The sequence below is a fragment of the Rhipicephalus microplus genome, chromosome X (assembly GCF_043290135.1).
Source record: "Rhipicephalus microplus isolate Deutch F79 chromosome X, USDA_Rmic, whole genome shotgun sequence".
Taxonomy (NCBI): domain Eukaryota; kingdom Metazoa; phylum Arthropoda; class Arachnida; order Ixodida; family Ixodidae; genus Rhipicephalus; species Rhipicephalus microplus.
Window position 1 is genome coordinate 154,069,626 of NC_134710.1, and position 13,580 is coordinate 154,083,205.

The window sequence follows — 13,580 nt, forward strand, 5'->3', positions numbered from 1 at the left end:
TGGTTTTTGTTATAACTCATGATGAGAGAAAAGTTGGATATACTTTTTTCAGCATTTGGGCATTGGCTTTCTTTGTGAACAAGCTTCTAGTCGGAAACCTCATGAAACAACTTTGGTATCTCATGTTGATAGGCTACAGTCAGTCATACTTAAGGATGTTCTCTTTAGTACTGTCTCTTACTTTTTGTCATTTGTCCCATAATTGAGCAATTGATGCTGTCCATGTGGCATGACTTCTTGCCCTCTCTAAACTAGGCCACATATTTCCTGTTCTTATTGTGCAAAGCCATTTCTGTTTCCAGTGAAAGAGCATTTTGAGTGTTGATTGTATTCATTGGCATGTTTTGCCTTTCATTTGTGAGACGCACATCTGTGTGATAATGTGAGAGCTGAGTGTAATGCCATGGCAGGACCTACTGGATGTAGCACACCTATGAGCTTAAGTACACTCAGTGCATGAATGTTTGTGCATGTGTGCGAGTGCTTTGTGCATGTGCAAGTTTTATGATAGATGTCTCTTGCAGAAGGAAAAATTGTATAAAGACTGCCATAATTTTAGCATTCACATTTTTTTTTACTACACTTGTGTGAGACAGAGAGGTGACTTCATCGCATGCTGTTCTCATTGTCACCATGCACATTGTCTCAGGTTGTAGAATTCATTGATGTCGCATTTTTCATTGATGATCACGTTGTACATATCCCATATACACTGCTTTTCACAATATAAAGGACTTCAAAAACTACTACTTTATGAATGCTACGCATGCTGTTTTTCAGATTGTCTTCCTCCAAAAGAAAATGAACAAGCTTGATGATTGGAATCCATGTCAGTGTAAGAATGATATTCATTTGTTTATCAAATGATGATGATGGAATAAGGGAGTTGCTTACCTGGTACAACGAACAAATTGAAAGGAGTTTTCGATAGTGTGGCAATGCATAAGGTGAAGAGCAAGAAGTAGGTTGAATGTATTGGAACTATTAGGGTCATGTAAACAACAGATCTATTGCATTGTGACACTGCAACATGTGTATTGAGGAAGAGAAATAAAAGTGCATTGTGGATGTTTGTTCCTGCATTCAGCTTCGGTTGAGTAAAAGAAACTTTCCTAAATTTTGTGTTTGTCTTACTGCAAGAGAACATTGCAGGTTTCAATCCACACGAGACACATTTTTACTATTGTAAATCGACAAATGGCAGCTATGCATGGCCAATAGAGTGTACACCCCATAAAATTTGCAAGCCTTTTGTAATATGTAAATTTCTTTCATTCTAATTTCTAGAGGCCGGATTTATAGACATTAAAAAAGCAGGTTTTACGCACCGAAAATAGGTGGGCGAAACACTGTTTTAGCCTCCTAAAATCGTAAATATAGGCACAATAAACTTTGACAAAATTCAAGTTTTCGAAGAAATACGTGTGAGGTTTGTGCCTACGACAGGAAAGCAAAAACAAAAATGCTTTACTTGGTACAAAGGCGTAATAGTTCAGCATAGCCATGCATTTTTTCCCGCTGGGTCACAATACGGTCTCGCCAGTCCAGCATGCTGAGCTAAGGGTCTACCGTCGAATAAACATGCTTCTGGGTCTCTTTCTTTTTGGCATGGCTGAGAAGGGCTACACAGGTGCAAATAGCCAGAGCGCAATTGGCCAGAAGGATCTTTTTGCAGGCTCAATTTTTCAAGTCTGTGAACGTGCACCTTTAAGGGCCCTTACGCAGGTTTGAGAATATAAAGAAGCGAAGAAGAATGCATGCACTGGGCGCTCACGATCTTATCTGCCAAGATTTGCAGTGCTATGTGCTCCATAAAAAGGTGAAATGTTGGACTGAACACTGCTTGACCATCTCGCGGACGTGCGTCCCAATATGGTGGAGGTGATGGAATGGTGTTGCCTACGTCGTAGTAGTTCGTGACACTGCGAGAACTATTCGAGACGTGTGTAATTTGTGCAACCTGTTGCTTGAATAGAAGTATGAAGGTGGACAGAAATATTAAAACACACAGATAGGATCTATGCGTGTTATTTTTTTTAACTTCGTATCGAGCGAGATACGAGACTAAGGCCCGTATTCACAAACCAACCTCGCCCTTACCTCACGTTTTTCTTAACTTCCTGTACTCTCTACATGCATTATAAAGGCGCGAAAATGGTAACAGGGCGAAAGATAAGGACAAGACTGGTTTATGAATACTGGGCCAATTTGTTTATCATGTGCAATAAAAGTTTAAAACCGATAAGGAAAACTCGAGGAAAGGTTGAGGTCAGTTTGTGAATACGGGCCTAAGGTTCCTCCATTTCGTTTGCGTTGGTGTTCTCGTCGTTCTCGCATCATGCCGGTGCCAGCATTCAGAACGTTTCGCGTGTTTTCGGCGCATCATCCCTTAGAGTAGTTCCAGTGGTGCGACGTTGTGTATTGTAGTAAGGATATGTGATCCATGCCGGCTTCTCCAAACGTGCGCGCATAGAGAACAGAAACAGGCAGTAAAGTACAGAGAGCGTCAAAACGACAGCAACACTTGTGTGCACGGCCTGGCATGGGAATGTCAGCGATTCTACCTTACGCGCGCATGACGAGCTGATGCGGCCGCGTCGTGTGATGCTCCAGCTCCGAGTTGCTCCGATACCAATTAGGGCAGGGAAGCAATTGGGCTTGAGAAGTCTACATCGAGTGAGTGGTGAAGGTGTCAAGCTCACTTCCTCACATTATGCTTTTGCAGCTTGTGATGAACCAATTTAAAAATTTTACTTATACAAATAATTTAATTGGGTATGCAAAGTAAAATTTCTCATGTGACCTAGTGAAGCGTCATTTATCAAGTAAATGACAAAACAAAAAACACGTAGATACCTCTTTTTTATTTTACTTTTTCTTGATGACACTCCGTGGTTTCACATTTGTTCTTCATCGTCCTGCCGCTGCATGGAAGCACCTCCTTCTCCCTCTGCAAGTGAGCAGACGCCGGAGAGATGCCGAGCAGACGACGTTACGTGGATGAATACGTCTAGAGGCTAATTGACCTTTCTGTTGGGCTAAAAGGCGTTGTAGCCTTGAAAGTGCTGAAAGTAACTTGTGAGATAGAGTATAGGTTGCATCTCATAGTGTTCCAAAAGGTCAATTTTGCTGAGTAACATGAATACCGGACTCCAGCAGTACTTGAAAGCAAAATTTGAGGTTAAACAGTGTTTATATAAACACCGATTTAGAAAACATTCATTTATAAGAATTGAACACCAACGTCCAAAATGGGCATTTATAGGCACTATAAAAACACTATAAAAGCTCTTACTCTCTAATTTGTGCTACTCTCTAATTGTGACTCGATAGGAACGCAAGAAACAAAATAGGCATTTGCCTATAATGCGGTCTCTACTAATTTCACTTTGTGAGCGCAGAAAAATCGGTTCTTGGGTAGACCAGGACTTTTTTTTTCTTGCCACAGAAAGGATTGTTGCTAAATTTGTGGGTATAAAATTATTAATGATAGAAGAATCGGTCTTTTGAACAGTAATAATTTCAGACAAAATCATGACTCATTTCAAATACTGTCAAAGCAAAAAATTCAACAAAAAGTGCCAATGCTCTTTGTACGTGGTAAACTTTACAAAAATCTGAATATACACTTTGAACACACTCGTTATAGAACAATACTGCAAATGTAAGCTCTGTATGTAGAAGATTTATTTTTACATATATACAAAAATACCAGTACTAGTGCCTATCATGCCGCTACGCGAAGCTGTTTCTCGGCGCGGTGAAAGAAAGGCTGGCTCACTGTGCATTGGCATTTCAAAAATGTGCATCTTTATAGATGCACACGTCTTTATAGATGCGAAACAGCTTTTTGACTAGCCTGTGTAACGCTGCTCGTCCGTGTCTCCGTGCCAACGCGCCGCACCGCGCTCCTCTCGCCGCAGGTGTTGGGGCGGTGCCAAGTAGGTCACGCCTTTCCTCGCAGTGCGCGGTGACGCCATCTCTCTCTCGCAACGTTTGAGCGCACATCAAGTGAACACTCTTTCGGCTCGTTTATTTGCGATGGAGGAGATGCCAGAAAGCGAAGCTCCTTCGCCTGCCGAAACATTCGCTGAAGTGATTTAGCCTAATCTGGTCGTGGCCGACGTTGCGAACATTAGCAGAGCCGATCGCATTCGCGAATGGCGACGTCCCGCTTGCAACACCGACGAGGCTCGAGCCAGGGAAGCCGAACGCAAGCGTCGGCAGTGAAAGACCAACGACACCGACGAGGTGCGAGTCAAGCTCGCCGATCGCGTTCGAAAATGGAGACGGCGCGTGGATAGCGCTGACCAGACGTGAGCCATTCAGCCGAGCACAAGCGTCTTCAACGCGTCGGCACCACCAACAAGACGCGAGCCAAGGAAGTTGAGCGGAAGCGCTGACAGCGGAAGGCTTACGCCGGCGAATTCTCGACGCCGACGTCGTCATCAACGTCGTCGGCAACGTCTCGAAAGCGCCGCGCGCACTATGTCGAATCTCCGTGCGCAACGCTGCTGCTTCGCATTCGGGCCAGTGGTGAGAAACCTGCGCCAATTGCGCCAATGCGCCATACTGCTCCAAAAGGGTCTTTTCTGTCTAATTTGCGCTGTTGCAGTGCCGTAAGGTGGTTTCGGAACCGAATGTTGACAGCTTGCATCGACGTTAGCGAATATTACGTGATAGTCGCAAAAGCATGAAATCAGCTGACTTCCGCGCGAGCGCCTTTTCTGGTAACCATTCAAAAAGAAGAAAGCGATGTCGCGACTACCGAAAAGCGCGCCAGTATGATTTATTGCCGACAAAAAGCGTACGTGTATGGCGTAGCGCCGCTGTAGGCCTACTGCACGCTTTAGCAGTAGCAGTAGGTAGCAGTCAGCCTGGGAGCAGCAGTGCAGTAGGTAGCAGTAAGCCGGCGCCTCAGTGCTACCTGAGTGCACTGAGGCGCCGATCGCTGCCGCCTTGATCGTTGTGCGGGACTGTGTTCAGCGTGCACCACTTTGCAGAAACGAAAGCAGCTCACTGTTGCGGATTTGAAAGTTGTGGATCGCGGGAACCGAGACAACAAGCACAGCACATTGTTGGAACTGTGGGTGGACGAGGGATCTCATCCGCTGCTATCGGTTGTTGAGGTGTTGGAACTTCGTCGTTACCTGCATCGAATGACTCGAGAGGAAGACGCCGAGCATGAAGAGATTGATGAAGAAAAGTGTACATAGGTTTATTCTACATATTTACCAGCGAGCATTTCTCGCCACACGACAAAAATCTAGACGAAGATGTCGTCCCAAATCGTGGCGATCTCGTCGAAGGTTCCCTCCGGAGCACACCGCGGCTGGTTGTCGAGTCTTTCTCCCGCTCAGCCGTAGATACCACTGCACATACATCACTTTCGACGGTACTGCGCACACCCTCCCTGGTCAACGTTTTTGACGGGAACGTGGCCACCACACACTCTCTCCGGCGCCAAGTTGTTTCTTCGTTGGAGTGATAATGCCGCTGGGTGCTGGATCTCAGGTTCTTGCTACCACCGCACTACCGGAAGCATCAAAGGACCCCCGCTCGCCACGCTCAATTTGCTGAGCGGAAGGTAATCCATGCTGTCGCCGCCATCTCTTCAGGGAGGCTGTCTCAACCGAAACCATTTTGGTCGTCTCGTTGTAGATTTTGCGGCGTGGCGTCGCAAATGTATGCCCCTCGCTCCCCGGTTGGGAGGACAATATTCATATTTGGGCGGCTGCCAGTAAGCCCACTTTCTTTCGGCAACTTGTTCGTAGAACCGCGAACACCCCTCTCTGCTTGGATCAAGCGCTGATCCTAACAGCTCGTCCGCCGGCGGGAGACCCGACCTGAGGGTGGCCAGTTGCCCAGGTCGCCCGAAGCGTCGGTGTTTGGTGAAGTCCCCCAGGTCACTAATGATGACGCCCAAGCAAATCATTCCCGCGTGCGGCTCGTGGCATTTTCCCTCTGTGCAAGCGCCAGGAATCATCTGCGAATCCACCAGGCCTCATACTCATAGAAGGGAGCATCGGAGTTTACAGTGGCTGTAGCCTTGCCACTTGAAGAACCGCACACAAAGGGATGCAGCAGAAAGAAAGATACCGGCGCCACAACGCCACAACACACCACGCACAATCGCCCGGAATCTGCCTTCAACTCGCCGGGCTTGTCAAAAACAGGAAGTTCATAAAACAACTCAAAATTTTGAATCTGATTAATTTTTCACACCTTAGAGGCACTCCAAACAAAACAAGTGACCATATTCGCTATGAAAGTTTTAAGCGAGACAGAAACTATAATGACAGATAATAGGAAAACCACCCTTGGGAACCAGTCAGTCGACCCATCAAGGAAAAGGCTAAGGGAAGGCTCCGATTTTACAACAATGAAAGCTAAACTACTACGTTCGTCGGTAGTTCCATTACTTTTTTTCTTTCTTGTGCCGGACGAAAAAATTGTACCTTTGGAGGACAAGACTCCTTCGGATCAAGCATTCCTTCTCCTCAAAAAGCCATTACACCCACATTACCTTGGAGTACGTCGACAATTACAGACCCGTAAAGAAAACGATATCATCTTCCTGTAACGTTTTCTGTACGTAACTCCACCTCTCTGAACTGACTGCAGTTCCCGTCTTATGTGGTTACATGATCGTCAAACATTGATACAAAAACAAAAGAAATTATTCTGTCAGCGTAGTCTTATAACCTACCGCATCTATTGAGGAACGCCTCAAAGCTCTTCTGAGCTTTTTAACTTATAGACTACTGATGTCCAATCAGGACACATGCGATTAAAACCAAACAACCAAGAAAACTTTCGCATGAACTCTGTAAAAACCTCACGACGAATATCCTTCCTTGTTTACGCTCGCTCAAAAAAATCAGCTCCTATACGTTGCCCTTGATAACCTACTTGTAGAAAATCCCTGACGCACTCTCCAGTGCGGGTCATTATGCAATCGCGCAACACTTATCTTTTACAGAAAAACATACAAAAGTTAAGAAACAATCAAAACCTAACACTGGTCACCTAAACACTAGCTTGTAGCCGAAATACCACAAAACTACTTTAAAACCAACTAAACAATAAAAAAGTAAAAAATAAAAACAAACAAATCCGGTTGCAAGCATCTCTCAAAGCTTACGGCTGTTAACTCATTTTCCAGCCGTACGGGCGGTGTTCACGCTCTCTGGGCATTTTTATGGAACGTAGAGTACAACAATCGCGACAGCGATTTGCTTCGTTTGCCACGCTGGCGAACCGAGTTCTTCCCCTCGTTCGGCTACTTCTTCACGACCACTGACTTTGTACTCCTGCTCCGCATCAAACCTGTTGTTGATACGACGACGGGAGAAGTAACCGGTCTTCTCTCTGTCTGCATTTTTGCCCAACCTGCTGTTCTTTTTTTTTTCGTAAGGTGGCTCGAGCGCATGCAAAACTTCGTCGAGGCTGATGAGAAACGCCTCATTTTGCCTACTTTCTTCAAATAGTTGAGCCTTTCTTTAAACGGGTTGTGCGTTTTGTCGCATTACAGATTCTGTGACGCTGATTCCGTCTACGCCATTTCTTAGTGCTTATTTTCGGACCTCTCGTTTGCAACTCGCGCTCATCGACTCTCTCGCTTCTCTTGTTACCTGTAACTCTCTCACAATCCCAATTATTTACTAACTAGGTATCGTCTCCATTGCCTGCCGGACTTACGGACAGCTTAGCGCAACAAGCTAGCTCGCGTACTTAGGTGCTGTTCACAACGATGTTTTGCTCTCCACTCTGTTCCTAAGTGTCATCTCCTTAACTCACACTTATGTTCTTGCCTAGCGGGTGGAAACCTCCTATAACACCGCGAGCAAGACCCACTACTTCGACACAGATACTTAAACTTGCCTCACATATAAGGGAGCTCTATACGATCGCTCTACTGTGTACTACTTTAGTACACTCAGCTGACCACACACTGGTGTTATTACTATCCTCAAGATTTGAGTTGCCTTTGGTACGCCGTTTCGCACAGTCGTTTATGCATGTTCAGGCAAGAGCAATGTTTCAAGCTCCGCATTAACTCTTTTCGAGTACCTGAAACAAACCTCGGCCGCGCAAGCAACATTCTCCTTAAACGCCGCTGGTTCTGGACCAGTGACGTTCCTCGTCCTCTGTACGGGCTCTACATTAAAACCCATTTGTAGATACACGCATCTTTTCCTAACAGGATTTCACTATTCGTGACCTGTCTCTCCTTTGTCAAGTATGGAAGCTTTACCTCTGTCTCACTGTCACTTTCCGCGTTCTCAACCGAAATGCCGAAGCGCCGGAAAAACGTTACCTTAGCGTCTTCGTATTTCTGAAACTCATCGTTAGAAAGGCGAGCCAATACACAGGCAACGTCACTTGGAAGAGTGCCTAACAAACCAACAGTCCAAAAGTCACGGTCTAGCCCTACTTCTGCGCAAGCACAATCGAAAGACGCGAGGAAACTTTCGATGTTTTCGCCAAATTTGAATACGCGTAGCTTTGACCGCACATGCTGAACCCGCTCATGTTGAATTTCTCTTTCATGACCTTCCGTCTGAATTCTGTGTTCACCTTCGCTCTCATACTCGCACTTCTGTTCTCGCTTGCTTGCTCTTTCAGGAGCGTCACTCCTCTTTTAACAGCTAAACGCTGTCTCTCATCTTCAAGCTCCAACCTCCTGATTTTAATTTCATATCTTTCTTTCTCAAACAGTCTCTTCATTTCCTTCTCTTTTAAAGTTTTCTGAACGAGTTCCCAAGCAATTTTTACGCCTTCCACACTACTACCACTTTTGTCTATTAATTTCAATAGATCAACCCTTTTCAATGCTTCACCACATTCAAGTTACAATTCTTCGCAAAACAAAAACAATTCTGCCTTCCCCAACTTCATTATAGGTTCATGCTCACTACTTTAAACGCTGGCGTTGCCCTCTCAATGATGCTCAAAAACCGCACTTTGCATCAAAAGATTTCTCACTTCCAAGGAATTCAAAATTTTAATGCAGTGCCATATCACCAGGTCCAATCCATCTGCTGACCACCAGTTGTTAAGTTCCGATTTTCAGCAGCATCCCACCGCTGCCGTCCAGTTGTTGGAACTAGCTGTGGGTTGACCAGCGATCCCATCCGCTGCTATCCGTTGTTGAGGTGTTGGGACTTCACCGTTACTGGCACCGAGGCACTCGGGAGAAAGACGCCGAGCATGAGGAGACTGATGAGGAAAATTGTACAGAGGTTTATTCTACATATTTACAAGCGAGAATTTCTCGCCACAAGACATACATCTAGACGAAGATGTCGTTCTACATCGTGACGATCTCGTTGAAGGCTCGCTTCGGAGCACACTGCGGCTGGTTGTCGAGTCTTTTTCCCGCTCACCCTTAGATGAGGGAACGGGCTTAAACTTCTCTGTCCAACCACCGCACATACATCACTTTCGACGATACCTCCCACGCTCGTACTGGTCAACGTTTTTGACGGGAACGTGGCCACCACACTCTTCCTCCGGCGCCAAGTTGCTTCTTCCTTGTGATGAGAATGCCGCTGCGTGCTGGAACTCGGGCTCTTGCTACCGCCGCACTACCCGAAGCATCAAAGGATCCCGGCTCGCCACGCTCAATTTACGGAGCTGAAGGTAATCCATGCTGTCGCCGCCATCTCTTCAAGGAGGCTGTCTCTCGTTGTACACTTCGCGGCGCGGCGTCGCAACTGCATGGCCCTCGCTCCCCGGTTGGGAGGACAATACTCATATTTGGACAGCTGTCAGCAGGCCCGCTTCCTTTCGGCAACTTGTTCGCAGAACCGCGAACACCCCTCTCTGCTTGGCCCAAGCACCGATTTTAACATGTAGCTATAGTGACATGTAGCCCAAACGCGCCTCCGTCCGCTGCCAGAACCGCTAGAGCACCCTTTGCAGAAAGTTCGCATCGTCACGTTCATGGTGTCTACCAACCTGGAAAAGTCAGGGAAATGGGACCCTTCTGGAAAAGTCAGGGAATTTCTGAAAAACCTGGCCAGGCCATAGAAACTGTCAGCAGTTTTGTGTGTCCAGCACAAAAATAAGCATTACCATTGATCAAAACCTGAAAAGTCGCTTTTCCAACTGAATCTACAGTGAGCTACTAGAAGAGGTGTAAAAAAAACTGTGCTTACCTGTTGCTTTTTAGTGTAAACGCGAAAGTATACACCAAGCCATGCAACACAAAGTTTACTGACGTTTCGGCACCCGATATGAGAGAGAACCTTGTTCACAATAAACGCCTTAAGAAAGGCACAGCGTGCTTAAGTACACCTAAGTACGTGACGTAAGCAGGGAGAGTACATTGTCAGAAGCGTTCCATCACTTCTTGTCAGCGTATGTACAGTCGTCTGTATCTGGATTCCAGGTGTAGGCTAGATGCAAGCTTCTTAAGTGTGGAGCAGGTTATAATCACACCACTCGCAAATCCGGCGTAGGCGGTAGTGTCTACACTTCTACTGCGCATACTTGCGTCTCGCGTGCCGTGCCGCATGCCCGCGCCTCGTGCCAACCTTCGCCCCCCCCCCCCCTTCGCAAAGCTGGCGCAGCAGCAGCATCTGCTTGTAAAAACCGGCTGCTCGCGCTGCCCAACCATTCACTGGCCACCCCGTATATGTGTAGGCACTAGATCGGGCGTTCGTAATTCAGTCAAGGGCGTCTTTACTTGGCTTTCGCTTGACTTGACGCTTTTCTAGGATTTGTGGATTGGCTTTGTGGGGTTTAACGTCCCAAAACCACTGTATGATTATGAGAGACGCCGTAGTGGAGGGCTCCGGAAATTTCGACCACCTGGGGTTCTTTGACGTGCACCCAAACCTGGGTACACGGGCCTACAACATTTCCGCCTCCATCGGAAATACATCCGCCGCAGCCGGGATTTGATCCCGCGACCTGCGGGTCAGCAGCCGAGTACCTTAGCCACTAGACCACCGCGGCGGGGCTTGACGCTTTTCTTAACATGAGTAGATTCGATGGCAGCAACAATAAAAACCAGCAGTGGGCCAAACCCAACATCAGTGTCGCACCACTCGTTGAAGCTAGGCAACTCTTCTCCTTCCTTCAATAAATACATAAAGAGGAAAAAATTGACAGATTACACCTACAGTGGGAATCAATGATATGCAAATCACAAATGAGGAAGGTTGATATGTGACGATAAAATCAGCACAGTGTTACGAGGCGTTCGTAAATTATGCCATACGTGACTTTTATGGCATGATTATCATGTTTGGACATGTCATTTACCTTCGTCGTCTATTCACTTCACGTGATACCAAATTTGGCATTGCCCCGCCGCTGTGGTTTAGTGGCTAAGGTACTCGGCTGCTGACCCGCCGGTGGCGGGAGCTAATCCCGGCTGCGGCGGCTGCATTTTCGATGGAGGCGGAAATGTTGTAGGCTCGTGTGCTCAGATTTGGGCGCACGTTAAGAACCCCAGGTGGTCAAAATTTCTGGAGCCCTCCACTACGTCGTCTTTCATGATCGTATACTGGTTTTGGGACACTAAACCCCACATATCAGTCAATATATCAAACCAAATTTGGTATATGCGGAGCTAGCGAAACGGCCGCGAGCACCCTATTAGCGTAGCATGCAGTCGTGTTTTGCATGACGATCATGTCATGATTATTGTGTTTGGACGTGTGTGTCATTTACCTTCGTCATCTATTCACATCACGTGATACCAAACTTGGTATATGTGGAGCTAGCGAAATGGCCACGAGAACGCTACCAATCATATGCATGTAATGATATTTACATGATACCTATTTCATGATTATCGTGTTTGGACGTGCCATTTACCTTCACCGTATCTTCACGTCACGTGATAGCAAATTTGCTATATGTGGAGCTAGCGAAACGGCCCCGAGCATGCTATGAGTGTAGCATGTAGTCAAGTCCCTCCAGTAGGCCCTCAGGTGCACGGAGGAGTTTTTGGATAGCACGGGGCTGCACTTGTCGACCGCCAAGTCGGAGCTCCTCTTGTACACACAGCCGGAGAAACGCAAGTTCACCACTATTCCATTTCCGCCGGAAGAGATCAGGATCGAAATTCACACACGGTCAGGGCAGGCCATCCCCCGTGTCGATAAAATTCGGATATTAGGCATGTTCCTGGAGGAGCACGGAAGTAACTTTCATACTCTGACTCGTATTGCGGCAAAGGCGGAAAGCATGGTCAAGCTTATACTTCGGGTGTCTAACAGGCGTGGAGGGCTTTGCGAGGCCAACCTCATGAGGCTCTTCCATGCCTTTCTTATGAGTCACATTAATTACATTGCCGCAGCGCATAGGTGGGAAAGGAAAGAACAAGGGAAACTGGATGCGATTATTCGAAAGTGCATTAAGAGGGTCTTGGGCCTTCCAAACAACACAAATGAGGAAAACCTCAAGGCTCTTGGTATGCATAATACATTTAGTGAGATTGCAGAAGCGCAACAAACAGCACAAGCTGCACGACTGTCCTCTTCCAAAGCTGGGAGACGCATCCTGGAGTTTCTGGGCTGCGAACCAACTATGGTAGCAGACAAAAAGATACAGCTTCCACCCAAATTGAGGGAGCAGATTACGGTCTCACAAATTCCTAGAAATGTTCACCCTCTCTACAATGTCGGCCGCCGGGCCGCTAGGGCTAGGTCGCTCCTCAGTTCCGCCGCTGCCACCCCTGAACTTGTGGCGTTCGTTGACGCAGCACAGTATCCCGGCACATCCAATTTCGTGGCTGTGGTCACTGACCTTCACGGTAAAATCCTCACAGCAGCATCTCTTCGAGATACCACGCCGGCTAGGGCAGAGCAGGCTGCTATAGCAATGGCCGTGGCGATTCCCATGCGCACGCGCATTTTCACTGATTCTCGAGCTGCTGCACGAGCGTTCATGACAGGGTCAGTCTGTGAGCAGGCAGCCCATATTCTTACCAAAAGACCACATTGCACGGAAATCGACGGCCACATCACCTGGTTTCCTGCCCACATGGGCAAAGATGTCCACCCTGTTATCCCCAATGCCAATGAGCTTGCCCATGCCCGAGCACGCGAACTGTCCCACCATGACGGGCAATCGGCATCTAATTTTGGGGATGGCATACGGCAGCTTGATTCGCTCCTCACCTTTAACGAAATTTGCAAAAATTATCAATTGGCCAGGCGTAGCTTTCCGCTCCCGCACCCGCAACTCTCTAGGGCCCAGTCAGTCACTTTAAGAATGCTGCAAACGGGTACTTACCCGTCGCCTTTAGTGTACAGCAAGTTTATCGACAGCATAAAGCCGCAATGCCCTCATTGCGAAGAGAGACATTGCACGTTACCCCACATGCTCTGGCAATGCGCGGCGCTGCGCGATGGCGAGCCTCTCAGCACAGAAGCTACCTGGAGGACGGCAATTACCAGCTCGGACCGAGAGGTCCAAATCCGGGCTGTCCAGAGGGCCCGCAATTTGGCGGAGGGGCTCGCTCTTCCTGTCCCCACGTGGGTGCGGCCCGCAGCCGACCCTCCCTCTTGAGGGGAATCGGCTCCTCAGGACAATTTGTAAATAAAGTTCATTGACTGACT

General features: G+C 47.3%; 1 protein-coding gene across 3 annotated transcripts in view; it reads left to right on the forward strand.

Moving 5' to 3' along the window:
* Window positions 1-1,117, forward strand: part of LOC119177052 (uncharacterized) — an 87,277-nt gene extending 86,160 nt beyond the window's left edge. For all 3 annotated transcript variants that reach the window (XR_012887058.1, XM_037428414.2, XM_075878044.1), the window contains one exon: window positions 781-1,117. Coding sequence is in view for 2 of the 3 variants with exons in the window: in XM_037428414.2 (XP_037284311.1) it covers window positions 781-867 (87 nt within the window). In the remaining variant the exon portion in view is untranslated. The remainder of the gene's footprint in view (window positions 1-780) is intronic.
* Window positions 1,118-13,580: the final 12,463 nt, after the last annotated feature.